The sequence below is a fragment of the Eupeodes corollae genome, chromosome 2, assembly GCF_945859685.1.
Source record: "Eupeodes corollae chromosome 2, idEupCoro1.1, whole genome shotgun sequence".
In the NCBI taxonomy this organism is placed as follows: Eukaryota; Metazoa; Arthropoda; class Insecta; order Diptera; family Syrphidae; genus Eupeodes; species Eupeodes corollae.
Window position 1 is genome coordinate 138,204,779 of NC_079148.1, and position 27,124 is coordinate 138,231,902.

The 27,124-nt window shown below is 34.1% G+C and overlaps 1 protein-coding gene across 1 annotated transcript in view; it reads right to left on the minus strand.

The window, feature by feature from the left end:
* The window catches only part of LOC129946974 (SCY1-like protein 2), a 156,065-nt gene that overhangs the window by 44,719 nt on the left and 84,222 nt on the right, over positions 1-27,124 (minus strand). Inside the window, exons 9-14 of the mRNA XM_056057360.1 lie at positions 12,468-12,598; positions 11,896-12,010; positions 11,526-11,671; positions 4,806-4,959; positions 297-473; positions 77-149 (exon numbers count right to left, since the gene is read on the minus strand). Coding sequence (XP_055913335.1) covers positions 77-149; positions 297-473; positions 4,806-4,959; positions 11,526-11,671; positions 11,896-12,010; positions 12,468-12,598 — 796 coding nt within the window. The remainder of the gene's footprint in view (positions 1-76; positions 150-296; positions 474-4,805; positions 4,960-11,525; positions 11,672-11,895; positions 12,011-12,467; positions 12,599-27,124) is intronic.

Below are 27,124 nucleotides of genomic sequence, written 5' to 3' on the forward strand. Positions count from 1 at the left end.
CATTTAAACTTGTCATATCAAATACAATACTTCGTGTACACATATAATTCCAAATCATATATACATAGATACTTACTCACAACTCGTAGAATAATATCAGGATCTGAAAGTCTAACATCCCACAGCAATGGTATAACTTCATCCATAACCTTAAATGAGAATCATAAGGACGAAAATGAAATGTCAACACAATTTAATGTCAACCAAAAACCAAACATCCGATTTTCTTCCATGTATATGTATGAAGGTAAAAAAAAGACCAACACAAAAAAAATGAAAACAAAACTCATGAATACCTGAGCTTTATCTAGTTTCTCCAATGTCCTTTCTATGCAGGACAAAACATTGGCAACAATTTTGACATCGTTGTGATTCTTCTCAAAGACCATTTTCACTTTAGGCAAGACCATCCGTCGTATGGAGAGCTCATCTATGCAATCATATACATTTGTAACGGCCACCAGGGCTGCACTCTGCCAAATAAAAGATACATATAAGATAAATATTGATTAAAAACGAGATAGATTAAGGTTAGAGATAGAGATACATTTTGTGTGTGTGTTTCTACGATATGATGGGAAATGTATATGTACATTCATTGGAGGTGTGTTTTTGGAGATAAATATTTTGTTTCTTATTCCTTTTTGACCATAACAGCAGGATATTCACTCGAAATTACAATTTCCTCGAATTACGAAAAACCGAGAGACTGACGGACGCGACGGACGAGCAATGGACCAACAACAATAGCAACAAAAACACAAAACGCAAAATCAATTAATTTATCCAAAGGAAGCAAGCATATTCACCTAGAATTGCCTGTCACCGCCACCACTACACTACCGGCATTACCGATGTCACCAACAGACAAGGCAAGGCACGGCAAGGCACCGGACTTTCTAGTGTACTTTCATTTCGGATAATTAACCTTGCGGAATAGGATATCTACATAAACGACTACGACGACGACGATGACGACGACAAGGAAGCCAACAATCGCCACCACCACTTCCCGATGGATTGTGGTCCAATGCTTTTCCAAACTGTGTTAAGGTATATCTCTCTCCGCGTAGTGATTATCGTAGATTTTATTTCCTGGCCTTTCGCAAATCCGTAATCCAATTTACCAATTACGAGAAAAGTATTAAGGAAGCAGCACATCCTCTGATGATGGTCTATCTATACATCAGAGGAGGCAGAGGACTGTTTGTGTCTGACTGTATATCGAGATAGAGCATCAAAGACCATGTTAATTTGGAGGTCTTAGCGATGGGTATGTGGAGTATCAAATTATCAGAAATATCATCTGGATCGCCTCTATGATGTTAAGCCACTAAGACCATCCGTTTTGCGTCTATATAAGGCAAATCGATTCTATTTCTATTTCTATATGTCTGCCTATAGTTATGGTCCACGGTAGAGTAGTATAGGTTTATGTGCTGCCGCGCGCCACAAATAAAACTGGGATTATTTTCGTAGAAAAGGAAGAAAGATATAAGGGAATTAGTGTCATGGACACGGTTCAATTCAACAAATGAATTCCGAAATCGCATCGAATCGAAAATAGTTTGAACTTTATTTTGGTTTTTGCTTTGAGAGAAGATTAGGTGGGAAATTGTTTTTCATGAGATATTTTTTGTGTTGGAATTAAAGCATGCCTACTCGCTGCTGGGTCTGTGGAGGACGGGATAGTGATTTTAAATTCAAATTAGGATTCTTATGGATTTGAATTATAGAACTTGTAGGCAATCAAGGATGGAATGGGGTTATTTCAATATGATTTGGAAATTCGGAAATTGTAGATTTTAATTTAATATAAATAATTTAATTTTGAAGTTCTTGTGTTGTTAGGATTTTAAAGACTAGAACGTGAAATTTTCAAACTTTACATCTACAGGGTTTTTCAATAGGGACGCTACAAAAGTAGAGCGACATTGAAAGCAAATGACGCCATAATTTCTGACGCTCCTTTGGTATTTCTTTTGAGTAAGGTTCGCAATTTCATGATGGAAGATATACGAGCCAACAACGAGTCGAAATTAATAAAATTAATACCGAAATTTTGAGTCAGTGGCCTCAACGTTAAGAGCGCTACGTCCACTTTATGGTCGTCATAATTGTCCTAGCAGATCATCAATTGAAGGTGTAGTGGACAATTTTGAACACAGGCCAGTAAGTCAAAGAAGTTCCATAATGTCGAGCATATTTCTGCCGCTGAGGATTCAGTTGCAGAAAGCTAAAATGTGTCTCTCACACTTCGTTCTCAAGCGTTGAGCATCTCTGCGGCCGGCGTCGTTGTGGACAATGTTTCGAAAAGATGATTACCAGAAGCGTCGAATGCTCGTGAATTGTACTGAGCAACAACTTGAAAATGATTCGGATTTTCATCAAAAAATCGTCTTCAGCGATGAGGATCATTTCTGGCTGTATGGCTTACTCAATATACAAAATTTGCGGTATTGGTCAGGCAGCAATCTACAGTCATCATTGCATAATGAAAAAATTACGGTTTGGTGTGATTTATGGGCCAGGCGGTGTCATTGGGCCATACTTCTTCCGTGATGATCAAGACCGGAAAATTACCTTAATGGGGATCGCAGACCGTTCAATGATAACCGAATATTTTTGGCCTAAATTGAATGATATGGACTAAGAGGGCATGTGATTTCAACAAAACGTTGCCACAAGCCACACAGCAAATGTCACATCTAATTTATTGGACACCAAGTTTGGAGAACGTGTTATCTCACAAATTAATTCAGTCGTTTGGCCAACTCGGGCGTGCGATTTGACGCCGTTAGAAAATTTCCAGTGGGGCTACGTCAAGTCTATGGTCTATATAAACAAGCCAGCGACGGTTGATGAACTTCGTACGAATATCAAACTTGACATTGCAGCAGTATCGGATTTATGCTTGAAAACCTTCGAAAATTTGGTTCAGCGTCTAGACTTCTGCAAGAGTGCCCGTGGTGACCATGCAAAAGAATTCGAGTTTCATACATATTGGCATAAAACGTACGTTCAGAGTAATAAAAAAATTCATTGATATGCAAAACCGTTTTTGTTTTAATAAAAAAAAAAACTTTTGTAGCGCTCTTATTGAAAACCCCGATAAATAGCGGGTACGTTGCCTCTAAATTTTATAAGATGACCGAAGAAATGGAATTGCTTCCAATCCGTCCTAAAACAAAATATTTCTTTTTATTGATCAGTTAACTGATAGTGCCAAGAAACCAATCTAGCGGAATCGCAAATAAAACGGGTACTTGCATTGATCTTATTTTTATTCCAGATCTCTTTACCCTTTTCTTTCCTAGCAGTTTCGTAGTGATACCACCAAATTTTTATTTTGTCCAATATATTTCTGAAGTAAAATTGATGACTCTGAAAAATCCCTATCACTTTGAGACGTAAATCTTTACCTGAATGGAAACTGGAATTTCACACGAGAAAGAGCTTCAATGACTTGTGCCTTGTAACAATCGATTGAACGCACAGACATTACTAGCTGTCCAGTGTGGACACGAAGAACCGTTCCCTGTGGTTTACCCAAAAGTACCTCACAATTCAGAATGGCTTACTACAACATCTTTTTCAGAAGGATAACGAAAAAAATGGAGACTCATTATACGGGTTGGAATTCAACCCAACTGCAGTGATTAACAAATAATGTATTGCAGCAAATACGTCCAGTTTGAGAGCTCCAATTAAAAAGCTGTTCATATTCGTCAGAGACTAAATGCACGCAAAGTCAGGAGTCCTCTATAGTAGCATTCTTCCTGGCCAAATTGAAGAATACCACGACAGAATCAAGAATTGGGGTTGACTTCTAATCCTTGGATCTTCTCTTCGACGGCTTAGAAGAAAAAGACCGAAATATTTTGAAGATCTGCCCAATTTTTCGGTTCCTCAATTAATTGAGCCTGATATGATCAAACAGTATTGAAATCAACTAAGTGATGGATTTTCACTTGGGTCCTATCTTCAAACTTCTCACTTGATTTGAATCTATCCATAGCTCATCCGTTTCAGAAGTTAAAATCTACAACTACTGATCTATACAATTTGTGTCCTTTACGTTTTCGGCGATCTAAAAAGAAACAGTATTGACGCTATCTTCACTGATTTTTTAAGGCCTATGACAAAATATCTTAAAGACTTAAAGTCTTAAAACTTTCTTTTATTTCGAACCCATTTCGTTGAAATTGATTTATTCCTACTTTAAAAACTACGTGTATGAAACTCTCTCTTCTTCTCTATCTACTTCTGGTGTACCCCAAGGTAGCCACTTAGGTCGTCTTCTTTATAACGTCATTATTAAAAAGGTGTAATTGATTGAAAAATAATTCCATATCTCATCTCACGCTGACGAAAGGTTTTTGAAGACCATTACATTAATTTAAGACGATTTCGATAGTATCTCAGTGTAGTGTCAAAAGAACTGCTTAAATATTAATGTAAACAAAATATTAGCCAGTTAATTTTTCAAGAAAGTGCCTAAAAACTTCATGCAATCAATTTCTTTCTCCAGAGCCAACTCATTCCCTCTGTTAAGGTTATTTGTGGCATTGAACCAAAACTCAATTTCCTGTCTCATAAAGTAAGCTAGATTAATGCATCTAAAAGCTTGAATTAAACCGAATGGGGTGTTGCTCCCAACAAAAACCGAATGAAATCAATCTGATTTTGGTGCCTTCAGATGAAATTTCATCCTTTATTTAAAAAAGTAACTATAGAAGGATCTTTCATAAAATGTTGTCAGTTGATAAAATCTCAAGTAACAAAATGTGTTTTTTTGAACTTACCTGCACTTGAATTGTTGTACTTTCGAATGCATTGAACAACAGCGGTAGAACATCATTTTTAATTTCTTCAGTTGGAGTCTTGTCTAATATCACATGTAGGTTCTCTAGAAGTGTTACAGTTGCTTGAATTGATTTTGGCGATGCAAATACAACCCTGTAATGAAATACAAAATAAAAAAACCATGTACCACATATAAACATCCATTTTAACCATGTAAGCATCTTTTCACTGCCTCAACGACGAAGGAAAAGTACGAGGACGAGAAAAACGACGACGACCAACTGAACATCACAAAATTTTAGATACGAAACAAGAATTAGTTTATAAGGTACTTGGAGCTGGGAGCTTGAAAACGTAGAATATCATACAAAAACTTTTACTTGTAGCTTGCAAATACAATCTTCTACAACCTACCCCATTCCCCCAACCCCCCTCTCTACCCACAATTCTTGATTCCGGAATATATAGTCGTAGGGGTACCTTATCCTTTTTTACATTATAACCATGATGTTCCGGAAGGAGTAGTATTTTCTCATGCAATTTCCTTCCATATTTTACGAGATTTTCCAGAACGTGCAACATGCTAAAGTTTGCATTCCCAGAACGTTCTCTCGTGCGGTGGTGTTAAGCTGCTATGCCAACATAATGGGGACACGTACGAAAAAATATACCTTTGAGACAAAATACATATACATACACAAAAAAAAAACCAGACACATCCCTAAGTTGGAACTTGAAATATAAAAAAGGAAATTATAGTCTGGTAGCAAGGGCTGAGTTTTAGTGCTAAATTAATACCATTTTATGCAGCTCTAGATATTCTCATAAAAAAAGGAAATACATTTCTTTGAAATTCTTCTCACCAAAAGGACCTTCGTCATACTGAGAAGGTTATAATAACTAATTCCTATGAATTAAGATAGTGCTATAGCGACCAATTCACATAAAAGGATTAAGCCAATATTTTCTAAAAAAGGATTCTCATTTTCCAGCATTATCGTCCTGACTGTTAGCCATGATAATCTTAAGACTGTATGTTTAACGTATACTTTAACAGTCAAGTTATTTCTCAAAAACAAAAATTATAAAACCATTTCAAGGCAGAGAAATTATACGTGCATATATACAAATAGAACTTAAACTTTAAATAGCTTTTCCTTACGAAAAATTAATTCAAAATAAGGATAAGGTTATATTATCTGAGGAAATTAAGATCAGAACCTTAGAGAACATGCATAAATCTAAAATCTGCGTTTTATACACATACGTACATACTCGTATGTGTAGGTGGTATAAGTTTTTTGGGAGATAATCTCGGAAGTTCATCCTCAAGGTGTAAAAATAAATGCACTAAAATAAGATAAAATTAATAATTGAACTTAATTTAACTAAAAAGTATGAAGGTATTTAAGTAAAAGGATTAGGTTTGCAATGTAACCAATATTGCAAACTTGATTCAGGTTTTGGCTTAGTGAAGTGGGAGTGTTTTGAGAAAGAAAAACAAGCTCTTTTTTTTATTTATAGACTATAAAACAAAATTGAGCAGTAATAACTTTGTTATGTGGATTTTTCTGCAAAATTAAATTATTGAAAAGGGGGAAATTAAGGAAGCACCAAAATGCACAATTGAGTAGCAGAGCAGTAGGCTGCTCTTATATGGTTTAAAACTCTTATTAAAAATAGTTTTACTAATATTTTATTCTTTTTTTTTTAAATAGCTACCACGTAGAAGTTTTGGGTTTAGTCTTTTCCTACGCCAGCTTAGTTTTTTTATTTTTTCGGAGATACATTCTCTTGTTGGAAATTGCAGAAATAATTCAAAGTTAGTATTAAGTCGTAGGTTTACAGCACTAAAATTACTTGCTCTTAGAAAAGGTTGAGTGGGTTTCTGAAAATTTCACTGGCGAAATGAGGTCTAATTTTATTTTAGAACACCCTCAAATTGACTCCCGTAAGTTTTTATTCTGGTTCAAATTGAGAAAAAACTGAGAACAACTAAAATTATGAAAGTAAGAAATAGGTATAGGGTTTTTAAATTAGGGCGGGTAGATGATGTAAAATTTCAATTGTGGCGTTTGCTGTGTGACACCTAGTGCCGTCCTACTGGAACCACATGGTGTCCACGTCCATATGGTTCAATTTGGGCCATAAGAAAGTGACGGTGACTTCCTCATTAACTTCGTTTTCAAAAAACTACGGATCAATTACGCCGCCGCCGCCGCCGGCCCAAAATCCACAAAAAACGTTAACTTTTTGAGGATGCATTATTCCTTGGTGAAACACGCGTGGGTTGGTGTTGTCCCATATAAGGAAATTTTTTTGTTATTACAGCCATCATCTAAAAATGCGCCTCGTCACTGAAGATGATTTTTTCGGCCAAAATTGGGTTCCTCTTCCAAACGATTCGAAGCCAAATCAGCGAACTTGGATCTTGTACGGGTGTAGACCTAAAACGTCATGCAAAATTTGCCAAGTTATAGTCTGCTAAAGGGTTAGTTCTTATGCACGGAGAGGAATAGACTGCCTCGGGTTCTGCTGTACACTGTTGACTGATTGTTTATTGAACCGATCGTCTCGACTTTGGCCATAAAACGTTAAAGAGTCGACGGTTAAAGGCCACGACGTCTACCGTAATATGGGCGTAATACGCGCGACACCTGTGGTAACGAGCACTCATTTTTCTAATAAAGTGTTATCATTTGAACGTACTGTTCAATCGTGTAACTTGCCATGATGATTTGGCATACAAAACTGAATAATAAACAAATGATTTGACAGATGTCAATAAAGCAAAATGGCCCCACGGGCTGCCAAAATCTACCCGCATCAATTTAAAACCCTATAAACAAGTTCAGAAATCAAATTATAAAGTTTTTACTAATAGTGGCGGGAAGATTTTGACAGCTCATAACCCTTTTACTTTCTGTCACAGTTTTTAATCATTCGCGTTCCAGCTTGAATTTTTGATGTGGGTGGCCATATTGGAGTCCACCGACTCACTAAACATTCTTCCAACATCAATACGTCAACGAAATGCAATATCACCCGAAAATATAGCCACTGTTCGTGAAAGCGTGCAGCATAATCCTTGCCAGTTAATTCGATTACAGTTGATTACAAGGACTTGCTCTGTCGCGGATCATAACATGGCAAATTTTCGAATCGAACTAACCGACCCAACGTTTTGTAATAAATTGAATTTTGGAGTAGTTTGAAGTTGCTCCCAATTTTGGTCCAAAAATAATCTTAAGCGATGAGGATTATGGGTTTGTGATTAAGCAAAATTGACGAATTCGGGACGAAACTAATCCACGCGAAATTCATACAATAACAATGCATTCAAATAAATTTACTTTTTAGTGCAGATTTTGGGTTAAGGCTTTTCGTTCTTCTTCGAAAATCATGCTGGCCAGGCTATCACCTGCAAAGACGAACTCTATAAGTCAATGGACACCAACTTGTTATTGCCTGAATTGGACGAAGACAAATTTTCCAAACAGCTTAAGACAGAATCAATATTCTGTCAACTAGAACGTATGATTTTACCCCTTTAGTCTTTTTCTTGTGGATCTTTATTAAGTCACAGGTCTATGCGCAAAAGCTACAAGCTACAGGCGCTCTCATAGACAACTTAATCAATGATATTAGTCCAATTCAGTCTGATTTATGCTCCAAGGCCTTTGAAAACTGAAGCTTTTGAATTAAAAAATAAACAGTCCGTTGAGAACTAAGGCCAAGTGACTTAAGACTCTCAACCATTTCTATGTACGAGTACTGTTGGTAGATATTGAGGGGGCCTACAGGTTTAAGACGTATCCTAACGGCTAATTTGAGAACGTACTTTTATGATGAGAATTACAATTGGATGATTTGTCAATTCCTCGCAAGAGGCAGTACCCGTGATAAAAACTTTAGATGGCACAGGCAGGGACGAACACAAACCTCCGGCATGACAGTCCAACGAATTTTTTTTTAAATTCATTTTTATTAATTTGTTCTTTAAACTATCTTAAAGCTAGACAAAAATTCATAAAACTAGCCTAATTAGCCATAACTTACAACTAACTTTAAGGTCCCATACGGACACTCTAAGTTAAGAAATTGTACTTTATTTTAATGTCTTTAGGCCCTAAGATTTATTTTACTGTAATTCATTTTATTATTTTTTGTTTATTAGAAAATTTGAAAAAAAAACTAATTTCAATATATTTTTTATCTTTACTTAAAAACTAAAAACTGGGTTCTTAAAAAAAAACTTAAAGCTCACTTAAACTACCTATTCCACTTTTAAGCTACTTAAAACTAGAACAACCACAGCAGCAAATCTAACTATCTAACATTTTTTGTTTTGGTTTTTTTCTTTTTTTTTCTTGTTAAATTTATTTGTGTGCCAACATGCCTTTTCTACTCAAAACTAAACCCTATAACTATAAAACAAGAATGTAAAACAGCCAAGGCTTAACACCCCATTCCGACTACAAACTATCAAGTAGCGATTGAAGCCACCAAAACTTCTTCTCCTGCTTCATCCTATCAGTTCGGTCTCGTTCAGACACAGCCCTACTGAACCGAAGGAGCTCTATTCCGCCTTGTGCCATGACGTCCCGATTTTACAGGAGTCGCCTATCCACGGTTCGTGGCCTGACAAAAGGAACTGCCAATCTATCCTGTATCAGCCCGCAACTATCTAAGAAGAGGATTATCTCTGGTGGAATAAACCGCTCAAGCTTGCACTCTCAATACACTCGTCGCGTCGTTCGGATAGAACGCCCGGAAAATTAAATTGTTTGTCGAATACATAACTCTTGCAATGTATTGCAAATTGTCAATCTGTTGATTCGAATCCCGTTGTATAGGATCTGGTTGAAATAGTAATGCACGTAAGAAGATTCGGCTGTTCGATATAAGCCGGTACAGCGTCCTGCGGTTTGAACACCCTTCTGGGAAAGGTCAACGTTGAACTACACAGGACACCCATAAACGATCATTGGCCGTATGAGGGCCATTTAGCAAATTACCTTCACTCTGGGGTCAAGCCGACTGCTAAAAAACAGCCGTTTCGTCAAACTTTTTCCTGCTAATCGCTGTCCGAGAAGATCAACGATGATCATATCGTGCCAATTGTTGCACGTATCTCTCGTGGCCAGAATTGTCTCCGGAACAGAATTGTCTGGAAGTTTATTTTCAGTTTCCAGCTGTCGCAATATCGCTGAATGAATAACCTAAACCTTTCGGGCCGTTCTGTACGCAATAGACTTTATAAGACTACCTTTTAGTTCGCTGGTGTAAGTTCAACGAACTGACCATCAAGCCACGGGCCTTTTGAATAAGGCGGCTAATTAAATGATTTTATATTTCACACTAAATGTCATTGAAAGGACTTTTAAATAAGTATACAAATTTATTGATAGTTTATATACAACTTGTTTTGTTCAATTTTAAAATCGTCCAGTCTTTAATAAAAACCCTTTATATAGCCTGGTCTAGATTTGTAATCTCTAGAAGAAAGTAGGATAAGATTTTGGGTAAGTTCGAGGTTAAGTCTATGTAAAACTTCTTTTCCATTTAAAAAGTTTTATTTCACATGTTTGGATACAAATTTTAAAAAATTGAATTTTCTTTACCTCGCACCAAGCCCAAAGTCTTTATCAGGGTAAGGTTGCAAATGCATACCCTACAATTTACATAGTTTTAAACTAACAGAATGTGTAACGCCAGGAATTACATTTGTGTGCCTCTCCGAACTATTGTTCGGGCTTTTTTTCCTTTCCGTAAATTGAAACTAAAGTTTGCAAAAATTTTGTTTTCTTACAAAAAATAGTCGCATGGCTTTTTTGTTGATTTCTCAAAAAACGTTCTGACGTAATTTCTTCGGGCACAGTTCCAGGTAACATACATTTAATCATAATTGAACGTTAAGCCTGAATATTCATATCTCTGGTCCAATTATCATTTTGCAATTTCAATTTCCAACTTTACTGATTGTTTTAAAGCCGGATGCTTTTTCCAGTCGTAAGCAAGAAATATTTTCTAAAATCAAACAAAATGTCTGGCCTGATTTGAGTGAGCCGTAAATCAATTGTTCGAAAAATGTAAAAAATAAAGAACGAAAACATTTTTGACAGCTGTCATTGTAAGCTAAGTAAATATAAAAAATATCCACGAAATAACCATCTGTTTTCATTGTTGAGCAATATGAAAAACAATCAATGTTTTGCTGTTATGTCTGTTAGGTTTTTTGTTTTTATTAGGGTTGCCACCACTTAACAACACAAACTACAACCAATTCAAATCTTACCTACATTTTGCGACCCTATACATAATAAAAAGAAATACATTCATATAAGGCCTCTAAATACAATAATGTGTACCTTTATGTTTAAAAAAAACCATAAAGACTCCTTTGATGATGACTATGAGTTTCAATTAACTAAATAAATCAAAAGGATAAATGTGTATGAAAGTCTGGTGTAGGTTATATTTAATTCAAACAAAGTCTACAACCCGTAACCCATAAAACCCGAATAATCCACTTTTACCGCGCGCACCAAAAATTACTCAATTCAAAAAGTACCCTAACCTTTTTACCAACCCCATATGGCCTATACCAATGTACCTAGACAAAACATCAAGCTCCGTAAACTGTTACTCGTATGTACCTAGATAGGTAGTTAAAAATAAAACACACATCAATATACAAAATAGATGAACAAACCCACCTAAACGTTGGTAGAATTATGACTTCGTATTCCTCCGGCGTGGATTCCTGAACGAGCGCCAAGGCTGGTTGTAAAACAGCAGCTAAAACCTCTGCAGTACGCATCTCTTGTTGCAAACAAGGCCACACATGCTGCCACCATAATTTCTTTAGGTTCGTTCGTATATCATAAGACCGAAAAAAAAGTAAAAAAAAAACAATAAAACCACATAAATTTCAATTTTAAGGTCCTTTCTCATAAAACGTCAAGATTAACGCACTTAAAAGGGATACACTTTTGTATCCAGAGTTACCCAAAATTAAAATAATAAAACCAAAGCAATAGCAAAGGAAAGGAAAGACATCCTTTAAAATAAAATTGTCATACATACCCTCGGTATAAGATGCAGGACTTCCTTAAGTGTCGTTCGGTAGAAATGTGACTTTTGTGTCGGATCCTTCATGTTAATCACGTCCAAAAATTTAAGGGCATTCACCGCGGGATCACTGCAACGGAATACCACAACAAAAACACAATTAAAACTAATTACTAGCATTGCTACTCCGGCTCCACTTCCACCTCCTTTCTTCCTTCCTTTAGCTGGAATATAGAAGACGGAAAGTTTAAGAGAGCGTGCTCATCAATTCTATAATTATAGAAGGATAATTCAGGTAAATCGCTGGGTCGTGACATCCACCTTGTATACTATACAGGTGATGGTACACATCGCACCGTTTCAAGTCACTTCAATGGAAGCTTCAATTTCTCTCTCCTTACAGACTGTTTAACAAGTGCTGACCAAGGAAATAAGGATAAGGATGAGGATGATAGTGTGATGGGAGTTTGTAGTTGGTAGCTGGAGCTTGGAGAGATATAGGACGAAGGACGAAAATAAAAAAAAAAAAAAGAATCCCCGACAGGGATACTAATTTCGAAGACGTTTGCACAGAGGAAATTACTTACTTAAAGTACTTAATCAATTGCAGGAGTTGTGCTGTTGGCCTCGTTGTTGGATCTTTGCTAACAAGACGTGACGTGGCCTCTTGTAATGGAATCGGTACCCTTGGCAACATATTGTGAACGGCATCATCCAGCTTTTGAAAGCATCAAGAAGAAGAAGAAGAAAATGAGAAGATTTTATAGTATATAGTGGTGTTAGGTCCAATGGAGTGATGTAAAAGCCCCATCGCCGAAGACAACGACAAGGACGATGACGACGGTAAAGAAAGTTTTTGTTTGTTTGTTAATTTTGTTTTGTATGTTGAAATGAAAAGATAAAAGAAGAAGAAAAGATAAATTATTGGATGTACCTAACATTGGCAACCATTATAAGCTAGTTGCCTGTTGCTTTTAGTTTGTTTCCTTTTTGTTTTCTTTACAAAAAAAAATACGTAAGACCAATTTCAAGGGATATAAAGGGTGTTTTTGATTAAACAGTGAATATTTTAAAGGATTTTCAGTGATAAGTTTTTGTAGTGCGACACCTATAAATTTTATAGCAGACTTGATGTAATTTTTGGTATTATATTCTTTAAAGCAACAGTAAAGAATGAGGAGTCAAATAACTTAGAATTAAGTTTTCAAATACCAATACTGTGTTAAGATCTGTTCGGTGGTACGATTCTTAAATATCTCGGGAAGAATTTATGCTGCATATTGAAGTTTCGTTTGAGCAAATTTGGCCTAAACCATACATCATTGTTCTTCTGATTTCAGACTATAATACTTCTTGAAATGAGGCTTGTCATGTTTATTGACTGAACATTTCGTTAACGACTGTCTAACAATGAGTAAAGCAGCAAGTAGACAAACTAGTAAAATAGCAAGTAGCAAATAGCGAGCAGAAAAAAGCTGCGACTTAAACAGGAACCAAACAGCGAATCGAGACTAAAGTAAAGAAGGAGTTATGCAACGATTATAGTTGCGTACATTTTGAACTCCTATTCGCTCGCAAAGGTCTTGGACCTCAGTATTTGGCCCCGTTTGAAAAGATTTTTAGTAGAAACACCATATCAAAATTTAATACAATGTTGGTAATTCGAAAAACGTGTAAGGGGAAATAAAATTTAATTCAAAGGGCTATCAAATGCCTTTAGAAAATTCTAAAACTACTTAAGGATTCGAAAATATTCCGGAAGAAGAAGTTAATTTCTTTTCGGAAGAAGTAAACAAATATTCGACGAACCGAATTCCGCTGTCAGGCAGGATGATCCATTGAACATAGAATACGAAAGCCAACAAAACCGTCCTCGCGACTTAGACGAAGTAAAGATTGCCATATCTAAGCTGAAGTCTAACAAAGCCGTTGGAGCAGATTGATTGAATGCCGAGCTCTTCAAAGCAGCTGTAGATAAATTCGTTAGGAGCTTGCACCAACTTATCTTTACGATATGGTCAATAGAAAGGATGCCCGATGAATGAAACCTCAGTATTGTTTGCCCTATTCTGAAAAAAGCAAACCCTCTAAACTGCACCAACTATAGAGACATCAGTCTACTTAACATCGCTTTTAAAATCTTCTCTGTCGTAATATGTGAACGTCTAAATCCCATCGTCAACAATCTGATAGGTCCTTATCAGTGTGGTTTTAGACCAGGAAAGACCCAGTCGTCAAGTATTCACATTACGGCAGATTACGGAAAAAACGCAGGACACCAAATCGACACCCACCATATTTTCATCGATTTCAAGTCAGCATATGACAGTTCTAGGGAGACGAGCTTTATAGCTGCCAAACTCGTCTGTTTATGCAGGATGACTATGGAGAATTCACGATAGTCCATAAAGGTTGGAAACAACTTAACAGAACTTTGCGATGTCAAAAAAAGGTTTTAGACAAGGCGCTGTCATGTGATTTTTGTAACATCGTGCTTGAATGAATAATGCGGAGCTCACACGTTAACACTAGAGGCACTATCTTTCAAAAGTCAGTCCAATAACTGGCATATGCTGATGGCATTGACATAACCGGAAGAACTCAGCGTGATGTCAATATAGCTTTTGTGAGTATTGAGGCAGAGGCAGCAAAAATGGGTTTAACGGTTAATGAGGGCAAAACAAAGTACATGCTGTAGTGAAGAAAACCTACATCACCGACGTCTTGGTTAAAACGTCACCATTGGTAGACGTAACTTTGCGGTAGTTAAGGACTTCGTCTACCAAGGCTCCGTTATAAAATTAAGAATAATTGAGTGGTAAAGTCCTCTCTCGAGGGACCAAAGTGTTGCTATATAATTTTTTATCATCCCCGTCCTGCTATACGGTGCTGAAGCGTGAACTATGACAAAAGCGAATGAAAGCACTTTGGGTCGGTTCGAGAGAAAAGTATATCGAAGGGAGTGGAGAAGAAGATGGAACGACGAGTTGTACAGGCTGTACAGCGACGTAGACTTAGCCAGAAGGGTAAAAGTCCAAAGACTAAGATGGCTGGGTCACGTAGTAGTAGAGGAAGACCGTGGCGCACCAAGTGAAAAGTGACCTCACCCAACCGAGCTAAATGGAGAAGTTTGTTGGGTGAGGCACTAGTTCACACAGGACTGTAGCGCCACATTAAGTAAGTAGGTAAGCAAAAATTTAGTTAAATAGCTTCGGGAAACCTTCTAAGGACCCCTCTAGCTTAAGAGAAGTAAATTGAACAGTTTAGTCTTATTTTTGTAATGCTTGAGAACAAAAAATGATGCAATGCTACAGGTAGAGGAGCATTAATTGCATTCATTCATCAACTTCAAAAAAACCTGTTGTATGAATGACTGGCTCTTTAAATTTAACCTAAGGAATAATAGACATAACCATTTGGATTCAAAAAATCTACCGAGTTTTTAGAATCCACTGAACCTTCGAAATCGCCTGAGCATTCCACGACGTTTTCTTATTCCAACCAATTCTCACCAATCGTATAGTTTTTCAAGCCCTTTAAAAGAACAAATAGCAATGCAACAAGAACTCTTTCTCTTAAAATCTTACACGCATTCTAAGCGTTTATTTTCGGATATGTTCCTAATTTTGAAAAACATTTTAACCGCCATGGTTTTAGTTTTTAACGAATAGATAAACAATGAATATTTTTTTTAATTTTTTACATTTTGAAGAAAATCAACTGATTTTCAAACTCCGAAGTTAGGGTTTTAGTGTGGCAATGCCTTTTTGATTTCGTTCGGTGCTAATGATGTAAGTTTATTCGTATTTGTAGAGTAACAAAATTTAAAAACCTGATACGATGAACACTGTTAAAGGGCTAAATGTTAACTACTTTCAAAAGTGTATAGTGTGTAGACAAAGTAAATTTTGTATTGATTCCTGTTTTTAAAACTGAAAATTTTTAGAACACTACACATCAGTTTTAGAGTTAAATTTGTTCCAAAAGAATAAAATGTGATACTTCAGTGAATTTAAACAAAAATAAGAAACTCTAGTCCTTATACGAAAATTTGGAGAAGTTTGAAAAAAATTAGGTTATTCAAATTCATCAATACTATGAAAAAGTCTCATCCACCTCTAATGTCAAACACTATTTCTATTAAGGTCCGTAAAGCTGGAAGCATCACAATCGAATTTCGAAATTTTAATGGTGCAGAAATTTAGGGCTCTTTTTGTGCTAATTTAGTGCTCTTATCCCAGCTTTTCAAAAATCCCTTACCCTTAAACTTGTAATGTTCCCAGTTTGAAGTCAAGTTGGAAACACCGCATCATAATTTCAAAAAACTCATGCTGAGGGAGTTCAGGGATCTTTTTGTGGAAAGGGATTTTGAAACCAAACCGGTATAAGACCACTTAACTAGCATAAAATGAGCCCAAAATTACCCAATCATTAGATTTTTAAAATTTTGTTTGGTTAAGAAAGTCTCCAAAAATTTCATCTTTGTGACGTGATTTAGGGGGTAAAGGCTTGAGACACCAAATTGGGTTTCACTAACTTAGGAGCCCAAAAAGAGCCGTAAATTCCCTCATCATCAGTTTTTTGAAATAATGAATTTAAAGGTGTAGTGTTTCTAGCTTTACGTCATGCTGGGAACACCACACGTTTGAGGGGAAAAGGATTTTTATACCAAGTCGGGATTAAAGCAAATTAGCACAAAAGGAGCCATACATTTTTGAATCAATAGAATTTCGAAATTCGATTGTAGTGTTTCCAGTTTAACGGACCTTTTCTATTAAAACTTTTTTAAACAATTTCGTTTCACTATATCAAAAATGCCTGTGAATAGGTTTGCAGTCTTCACTTTCCAATTCTGACGACAAAAAATAATCTCAAGGAATTAAATATGGACTAAATGTAATGTTTTGATTTTACTTGAAAAGGGCGGGAAATTACACTTTAGGGTGAAAATATTAATCAAACTATTTGAGGAGAGCGTCTGAAGTCTCAACGGCATTTTGAAAAATGTTCACATTTTTTTCATAAAAATGTCGTTAGATTAAACTTTATTGTAAAACTTTCCAACAAAATATTTCAGAAGACCGTTTCTTCATTAAAACAAAAGTTTGAGTTTAAGTTTTTAATTAGTCTTCTTTGTTATAAACGTTCAACAATTTAAATCCTTTCATTCAAAAAAAGAATTGCTGCAATGCTGAACAAAATTCCTTTTCTTCTAACAAAATAACTTATTAGAGTCGAGGTCCTAGCAAATGATCTGAAGAGCTTCGATTTGCCTTAAGGGTAGATGTTAAGGCTCGTTAATCAGCATTGATCAGCATGTATCTGGTTAATGTATTTAATTTTCTGGGCATTATTTATCTTTTCCGAAGGGCTTTAAGTGATTTTCATTCCACAACGATTAGCGCGAAACACGAACATTATTACCTTATCCCAGTGCTATTTAAATCAAGACTTAAATCAAGAAAGAACAAAGTGTTTAACCTATGTAAGGTGACATGAATTCATTATTTACAAATGTAAATGTCTTGAAAAATAAGACAACAACTTTATATAAAATTGATGTCTCTAGTAACAACGTCTTGAAACTTTGAACTTGTTTTTTTGAAAATGCTATAAAAACATCGAGTGTAGCTTCTGCTGTGTGGCACGTAGCGCCAATATTTTCCCCCTTCAAGAAAATATGAATTTTTATGGCAAAATCGGCATCTTCTCTAAGCTTTGTTCCCAGTGTTGTTCAAGCGCACACACAACCATATTTCTTCAGCGGAAGGATAAAACTAATTACCTGTCAAATCAGATTTGAGCTAAGTCTTATCATTCCTGAAATAAGCACTAGTTGAAAAAAAAACTATAAATGGCGGATCCAAATCAAAAATCAAAACAAACAAAATATTTATAAAGGGTGGTTTTTTTGAGGTTAGGATTTTCATGCATTAGTATTTGACAGATCACTCGGGATTTCAGACATGGTGTCAAAGAGAAAGATGCTCAGTATGCTTTGACATTTCATCATGAATAGACTTACTAACGAGCAACGCTTGCAAATCATTGAATTTTATTACCAAAATCAGTGTTCGGTTCGAAATGTGTTTCGCGCTTTACGTCCGATTTATGGTCTACATAATCGACCAAGTGAGCAAACAATTAATGCGATTGTGACCAAGTTTCGCACTCAGTTTACTTTATTGGACATTAAACCAACCACACGAATGCGTACAGTGCGTACAGAAGAGAATATTGCGTCTGTTTCTGAGAGTGTTGCTGAAGACCGTGAAATGTCGATTCGTCGCCGTTCGCAGCAATTGGGTTTGTGTTATTCGACCACATGGAAGATTTTACGCAAAGATCTTGGTGTAAAACCGTATAAAATACAGCTCGTGCAAGAACTGAAGCCGAACGATCTGCCACAACGTCGAATTTTCAGTGAATGGGCCCTAGAAAAGTTGGCAGAAAATCCGCTTTTTTATCGACAAATTTTGTTCAGCGATGAGGCTCATTTCTGGTTGAATGGCTACGTAAATAAGCAAAATTGCCGCATTTAGAGTGAAGAGCAACCAGAAGCCGTTCAAGAACTGCCCATGCATCCCGAAAAATGCACTGTTTGGTGTGGTTTGTACGCTGGTGGAATCATTGGACCGTATTTTTTCAAAGATGCTGTTGGACGCAACGTTACGGTGAATGGCGATCGCTATCGTTCAATGCTATAACAAACTTTTTGTTGCCAAAAATGGAAGAACTGAACTTGGTTGACATGTGGTTTCAACAAGATGGCGCTACATGCCACACAGCTCGCGATTCTATGGCCATTTTGAGGGAAAACTTCGGAGAACAATTCATCTCAAGGAATGGACCGGTAAGTTGGCCACCAAGATCATGCGATTTTACGCCTTTAGACTATTTTTTGTGGGGCAACGTCAAGTCTAAAGTCTACACAAATAAGCCAGCAACTATTCCAGCTTTGGAAGACAACATTTCCGAAGAAATTCGGGCTATTTCGGCCGAAATGCTCGAAAAAGTTACCCAAAATTGGACTTTCCGATTCGAATGGACCACCTAAGACGCAGCCGCGGTCAACATTTAAATGAAATTATCTTCAAAAAGTAAATGTCATGGACCAATCTAACGTTTCAAATAAAGAATCGATGAGATTTTGCAAATTTTATGCGTTTTTTTTTTAAAGTTCTCAAGCTCTTAAAAAATCACCGTTTACATCAATTTCGAAACACCCTGTATTGAAAATTCTGTATTACATCGCCATGTAAAATTATAATAATTAGGTGTTACAGAGAAATTGTGGATTTTTGTGTTGCTTGATTACTTTTACATTGAGTTTTGAGCTCCTCGAAGACTTTTTTGTTTGTCATACTTTGCTGTACATCCTGCTATACAAACATATGTACAAATATACAAACAACGCACATATATTTTGGTGACCTGGAATTATTAAAAAAATCCCAGGGAAATACATCATAACATCCCTTTTTTAGGTTGACTAAACAAAACAAAAATTGGAATAGCATCAGTTGAGTTTAGCTATACAAAGCTCGAGGAAGGTAAGCATATCTGCATGGATGGAGTTTTAGGTTCCCTCGACTCGTCTGTACCTTCCTTCCATTGGGTCTATAAAATTGTACCTTTTTTGTTGTTGTTATTTTTTGTTTATTTTGCCGTTGCGCTCTAAGATGAACTTTGTTTCAAAAAGTTATAATGAGGGTTGAAAATGAAAAGCATACAAAAACAACAACTAAAAAAAAACACCAATTTCTGTATACCCGTGGAAAAGAAGCTTACAATAATAATAATTATAAAATTTTATAAATTCATTCCTGATAAGTTTTTTACGCATTTTATTTTTTATTTTTGAATTGTTTAATGAAATTTGATACACTTTATTAAGACTTGAAGGGCAAAAACAACAACGTTACGAAAAAAATATGAAGATGTATCAACAAAAAAAAAACCTGAGCAAAGACTGTCAGATTGGATTTTAAATTGAGTTGGTTGCTTAAGGTTTTGGCATTTCGATTTATGTATAAAAAGAAACAGTAAGAAAAAAAGTTTGTGATTTTCTTATTTTTTGTTTATGTTCTTGTTTTTTTATTCTTGGAATATTCAAACAAAAAAAATTACAAACTTTGACTGTAAGTTAAATCAAAATATGAAGAACGAAGATTTTTTAAATACCTACATCAAAGTTTTCATAAATTAACTTTATTTTTCATCTTCGACTTCTTAGACTTTTTCATGTTGCGTCGGTTTTGTATCCTCTTCTTTATTTAGCTTTCTCACTTAGGTTTTATGACCAAAAGAAGTTGTTTTAAAATTAAAAGTTCATGCACTTAAAGTGATGCAAAAAGTAAAGTTCATGAACAAGACTCAATTAGCAATGGAAGACCAATACATTCTCGATTGAGGAAACACCATGACGAAGATGTGATGATGAAAACTTACGTACTTTAATGTTGAAATAATATATTTTATGGCGCATACTAAAATTCTAAAGTTAAGGTACTTGGAATGCAAGCACATGCTTTATATGCATTGCAGCGTGTATGTCTTAGCTTTTATGGCGTAATAAATCTAATAGTGTCATTTTATCACCATTATAGGAATTTTAGTGGAACGTATGATGGCAGGTGCATAATGACTTAATTATTAATTGATGATGCAAAGCATAGCGGTTGAAACGATGTTTCAAACAAGCTATTAAAGTTATTATGATTTCTTACATATTTTATGTGTTCATCACTTTTATAAATTAAGCTTAACTCGCAACCTTGAAGCCATCATTTTTATGGCTATTTGACTGAACAAATGGTGGCAATTTGGACTTTTGCAATAATTTCAAACACACTTTATACAAAATTCCAAAAAATAAGTGCTGATACCATATACCTAAAATTGCAGAGATATGTTTCAAAAATATAGTAGAGAAACTTTTTCACGTCTTTGACTATTGTGAACATGAATAATGTTGGAATTATTAGGACGAAAATGAAATTTAAAGAAATTGTACAAAGGAATTAACGTTTCCAAATTGTATGAATTATAACATTTTAAGGGAAATTTTGTTCATGATAAATTAATCAAAACCAAAGATTAGATTTTGTTTGAGAAAAGGATTGTATCGAAAGGAAGTTAAGGGTTGGATACAATTAAAAACTTCGTCATCCCTTTTCTTGTTTCCAAGAAATACCCGTTCGCTTTTCAGATGCATATCCTAGCACAAACACAGTAAATTTTTTAAACTTGAATGTTTCAAAAGATGTTAGCAACGAGTTTTCAATTTTTGTGTGTTTAAAATTCCCAACGATCTTTAATTTTTAAAGTTTTACCAAAAAAGCCCTACAGTTTGAATAGCCAGGTGTTTTAAGATCTATCACTTTCAAAGTTATTGGGCCATATTCATATTTCTTTGATAAGTTCTGAGTTTGTCTCTGCTAAACTAAACGTAAGTTTATGGTATTTATAGACAATTTATACCCATTTTAAAACGATGGACTGGAGTCTTCAAAATAAACAAGACGGAACCTACACTCAAAAAAAAAAAACATTGTTGTCCGAAGAATTTTTCATTCTTGTAACATTGTAATTTTAAAATTGTTGGCTCAACAAATAGTTGTTGAAGCAAGAACTCATTTTTGATTTTTCTAGAATCAAAAAGTCATTTTAAAAATAAAATTAATTGTTTTGTGAAATTTGAAAGTTCAGTATTAAAAATATTAAACATTTTTTTGGATTCAGAAAAAAATATTTTTTTAATATGTCAATTATACAAATGTTTGTATCTAGAACAATTTCAGGCATATAAAATAGAGAAAAATGTAAATTGCTTTTATATGAAACATATTGTTAATTTTTCGACGTGTGTAAAGAATGTCACTTTAAATAACTCGTAAGAAGTTGTCCGTTTTTATTAATACTATATTTTGCATTAAATTTAATATTAATGTACATTATTTTTAAGTATGGCTAATATAAAAAAAATAAAATATTAAATTCGTTGCATTCGAAAAATGTTAGCCTTTTTTCTTTTTTGTTGAAGAAAAAAATCTCCATTGACTGAAACCAGCGGGTGTTTTAAAGGTAAGTCTAAATTTAAACCTACATATTTTTATATAGAAATCAACTTTATTCTTAAAGTAATTTGATGAGCAATTTTCAACACAACAATTTCCGAAAATTTTATATTTTTAGTATTTGTCCCAACAATTTCATTTTCATTTTTTATTGACAATTTGTTCTTGGGTCAACAATCTATAGCTTTAAAAGTCTGACATGTTTTGTTACTGATCCAAACATTAAATTGTCAATTTTTATTAACACTACATTTTTCTCGCAACAATTTTCGCTCTTGAAATTTTAAGTATTTTAGTATTTGGCCATACAATTTTAATTGTTGAGCTTTTTTAACGCATCTTTCTTGAGGCAACAATGTAAATTTTTGAAGTTTTTACATTTTTTATTTTTAAATCAAGAATAAAAGTTCTTGTTGCACGTTCAACACTTGCATTCTTAAGTTAAGAATTTATAGTACTTGGGTTCATTTTAAAGTACGAAAATTGTTGGGCCAAAATATAAAATTCTTGATATTACAATTTTTTTTTCTGAGTGTATGTATAAACTGTTTTCAAATCTATTAAATGTCAAAAATAAAAAAAAAGGCTGAGATGGGACCCACGCTGATAACTTCCCATCACGTCTTTCGATTTGTTTTGCTTAAAAGTTTGTCTATATGTACTCGTATCAATTTTTACTAAATTTGCGTACTATTTTTTGTAGATTTTATTTTTTATGAAAAAACGGACTGTTGGATTTTTATATAAAAATTACTGAATATCGAAAACAATATTTTATGTAAAATAAAATAAGTTTGAAGCCAATATTTTTAATTTTTGTAAAGCTAATTGAGTCGAAAGTACATTTTTACCAAGTTTTAGTATTCTCTTTTTTAGAGTTTTATTTTTTGTAAAAAACTGTCAACTCGATTTTTTTCAAAATTTCATCGAATGTTGAAAACAACATTTCTTATAAAATAAAATTAGTTTGAAGCCAATATTTCATAGTTTTCAAAAGATATTTGAGTCGAAAGTCAATTTTTACCAACTTTTGTTAAATTTGTTTAGGTTTTTAATTTTTTGTACAAGAACTATCAATGCGATTTTTTTCAAAATTTTACTGAATGTTAACAACAATATTTTTTGAAAGATAAAAGTAGTTTAAAGCCAATATCTACAATTTTTGAAAAGATATTTAAGTCGAAAATCAATTTTTACCAACTATTATTTTTTTTTTTAGGTTTTTATTTTTTGTAAGAAAACTGTTCATTTGATTTTTCTCAAAATTTGCCTAATGTTGAAAACAATATTTCTTAAAAGAAAAAATTAGTTTGAAGCTATTATCTCAAATTTTTGAAAAGGAATTTGAGTCGAAAATCATTTTGTACCAACTTTTGTAAATTTTTGTTCGGTTTATTCGATTTTTCTCAATATTTTATCAGATGCCAAAAATATTATTCTTCGTTGCACAAAATTGTTTTGGAGATAAAATCATATTTTAGTCGTAAAATTTTGGAGGCGACAAATTTTTTTTCAGTTATTTTGATTTATAAAAAAAAACGGTGAATGGATTTTTATCAAAAAATATATATTATATAAAATTTAATTCAAGTCTTTAGCGGTTTTGGTTCGTAAGATATTTAGGGTTGTTTCACCTTTTTTTTCAAATTCTTTATGAATATCAGCTGTGTTAAATCTAGATGCTAAATTTAGACTTCAGTTCAAACATACTAGGGTTTAAAGTTTTACTATAAATATGTCTTTATATTTTTACATATTACAAAAAAAGAAATAGTACACACTTCAAAAACGCATTGAAATTTTTAAAAATTGCGTACAAAATGCTGTAATATTTTCAGCCACAGTTTTTAGTTGTAAGTAAAATTTGTTGAAAGTGTTATTTCCCGAAGAGGGATACGCTTCCGAGATCTTGTGATTTAACACCTTTAGACTTTTTTCTTTGGTTGCATTTGATAGCTTAGTCATATGCCAATGATTCACAATTGATTCAAGGCCTAAGAACTGAAATAAGTACACTCATAGATACAGAAGACATTCAGTTGCAAATGTTTAAATTGGTCATAGAAAGATGGTGCAGCAGCCGAAGCTGTAATGCCTCTATGGCATACCTTGATAACACCAAAAACATAAACAGAGTGGAAAGAATGCCTCTAAAAATACGCCAAGTTCTAAATTTATAGAACTTCAATATCAGTTTATTTTGTAATGATGACTGATAATTGTAATTCATTGATTTTTGGCAAAAATTGGATGGGCATACTCAACAAGTTTAGGAATACTTAAATTTGATGAGTAACAACGAAACTGAAAACGTGGTAAGTAAATCCATTTAATCTTTATATAAACATCGACCATCAATTCCTAATAGTACTTTTCTGCAGAAATTAGAAATATTTTATGTAAAATATAACAAATACAAGAAAAGTACGTTTTCTTACTAAATATATATATATATCATATATTCGATGTTTGTAATTTTATGCAAATCCATCCTTTCTACATCTTCGTTATACAAGAATTTGAAGTGTTTATTCTTGATAACGACAAATACTCGAAAAGTGGGGGGGTTTCACGCCCCCTGAGTACATATGTATAATTAATGTGACTAGTTTTTTGTTTGTTGGAACAACAACACTTAGAAGCGGTATTTTTATCACGCTTTGTACATTCTTGAAAATCATGTCCTCATAATCAAAAACTACAATTTTCACTATCATTGCACCACAATTGCTCCTTTTGTGTGAAAATTCAAGACTTTACAATGCTGAGAATAAAGTTACAGCTTTCTGATTTTAGAGTTATGTATCTTAGAAACTTCTATGGATACGGAGCTAAAATTTATCATCGATAAGCTCAGTAACTTTTGCAAAAAAATACAACACTAAGAAGCTGTATTTTTAACTCACTTTGTATATTCTTGTGGTGGATACCATGCCCTCAAAATCAAAAACCACAATTCTTAATATCTTTGCACCAAAATAGCCCATTTTGTGTGACATTTCAAGAATTTGGTATGAAGAGAAGTAAGTTACAGCTTTCTGATAAATAAATAAATAAATAAATTGGGTGGCGCGACAGTCCGTTGAGAACCAAGGCCTAGTGACTTACAACTCTCAACCATTCCTGTGTGCGAGTAATGTTGTCAGGAATGGAGGGGACCTACAGTTTATATGCCGACTCCGAACGGCTAATTTTGAGAAAGCACTTTTTCATGACAATAGTTACTCTTGGAGAATTTGTCAATTCCTCGCAAGAGGCAGTACCCGTGAAAAGACTTTAGATGGCATAGGCAGGGATCGAACCCAAGACCTCTAGCATGACAGTCCAACACACTAACCATCATGCCACGGGTATCACAGCTTTCTGATACGGAGCTTAAATTTGATAATGTTTATATCACCGATAAGCTTAGAAAGAGTTGCAAATTTTCTGACTTTAGGTATGAGTTCTGAAGTTAGAAAATAGGTAGAGTTTGTTGCTATAAAATCGAAATTGAAATCACGAATTTAATTGGAAAAAGGCAACTTATGAAAATTAATAGATTCGAAATTGTTTTTCTGTTTTGTTTTCGAATTTAAAAAAAGTCTTAAGAACCTGACATGAGTCGGATTTGAATTTAAACTAGAAAAACCCATTAAAATTTTGAAATTTTATTGCCAGGAACGAAACCTTGTTAACCAGTGTTATGTTAAATTAGATCATGTTTTGGTAATCTCGAATTATTTTGCAGTATTTACGATTTATATTTTCGGCCTCTAAAAAAAAAAACCAAATGTGTAAAGCGTTCCACATTCGCATAGTACGGCTTAAGAACGAATCTATGCACTTGAAATCACTAAAAATGACGGGTACTAAAATAAATTTTTCAGATCAGATTTTCTGCAAATATATATTGTAATTATGATACTCGATTCCACAATCATTGGTTCTGTCAAATATTTTAAGAATATTGGAATAAATAACTGTATTTTTTTCAATATTTTAAAAACTAGTTACTTTATTCAAAATGTATCTGAAAATCGAATTTGCTCTAATTCTAAACAGATTGATAACATTTAAATTAGTTACTTAACCGTTAAGTTAAGTTTTTATGAAAAGGCAATTGCCAAAAGTTTTAAAAACGGTGCCGTCACACTTAAAAATACTTATCAATTACATGAAAAATCATGAATAATTATTTAAAGGGTATTTAAAAGGGCAACAAATGACACAAAAATCTCAACAAACGTGGGCAACTCAAAGTCCTTACGCTGGCTGGTTCTTATAGTATGTGATAGACTCATAAACTAAGAAAATATAAGCCTGCGATCTTAAGTTTTGAGGACAAAAATTAACAAGCGCATGGGCAAGTTTTTAGCTTAAAATTTCTTGACTTCATTTTCTCAAGTTAATTAAATTGTGATCAATTATTTATTCGGACCTAAGGATCTATTGTGCTCCCTTTAGAAATGTATGAGGTTCTCATTTTATTATTCTTGCTCTAAGTTTCCATCTTTGATAAACTTGAGTATTTGGTATACCATTAGGAAGAATAGCTTGTCAGGTCCCACCTTGTAACTTCTCCTGAATGAGAGCATTGCATTTTCCTGATATGTGGTTTCCTAACTAATAGTGAACTAGGGCCTAGTGACTTACAACTCTCAACCATTCCAGTGTGCGAGTACTATTGTCAGGAATGGAGAGGACCTACAGTTTTAAGCTTATTTGATTTGGAAAAGCACTTTTCATGACAAGAATTACTCTTGGAGAAAAAAAACTTTAGATGGCACAGGCACAATGGTGGATCCAGATAATTTGTAATTTGTAATAATTTGTTTGTATTTTTGTAGGAACTCCTTTCAAAATAAATCATATTGGGTGAATGGATATGATCCCTATTATATTTTGAATTATTTATTTTTTATATATGAAAACAAAATTTGAATTTTACTTTCTAAACTTTGTTGCAAAAAGTAGCACTTTAAATTGAGGGCTTGACCAGGCTCGTAATATGAATCTGACATTCAGCCCTATTCTAAAAACTCATAAAATTTTGAACAATGAACCGTCCAGGGGGGGGGGGTCATATGAGCCATAAAGCTTATATAGTTAAGTTGTATAAGTAAAGATTTGTTAGCAATAACGACATTCACAAAAAAGTGGTTGCTGTCAAAAAAATTTAAAAG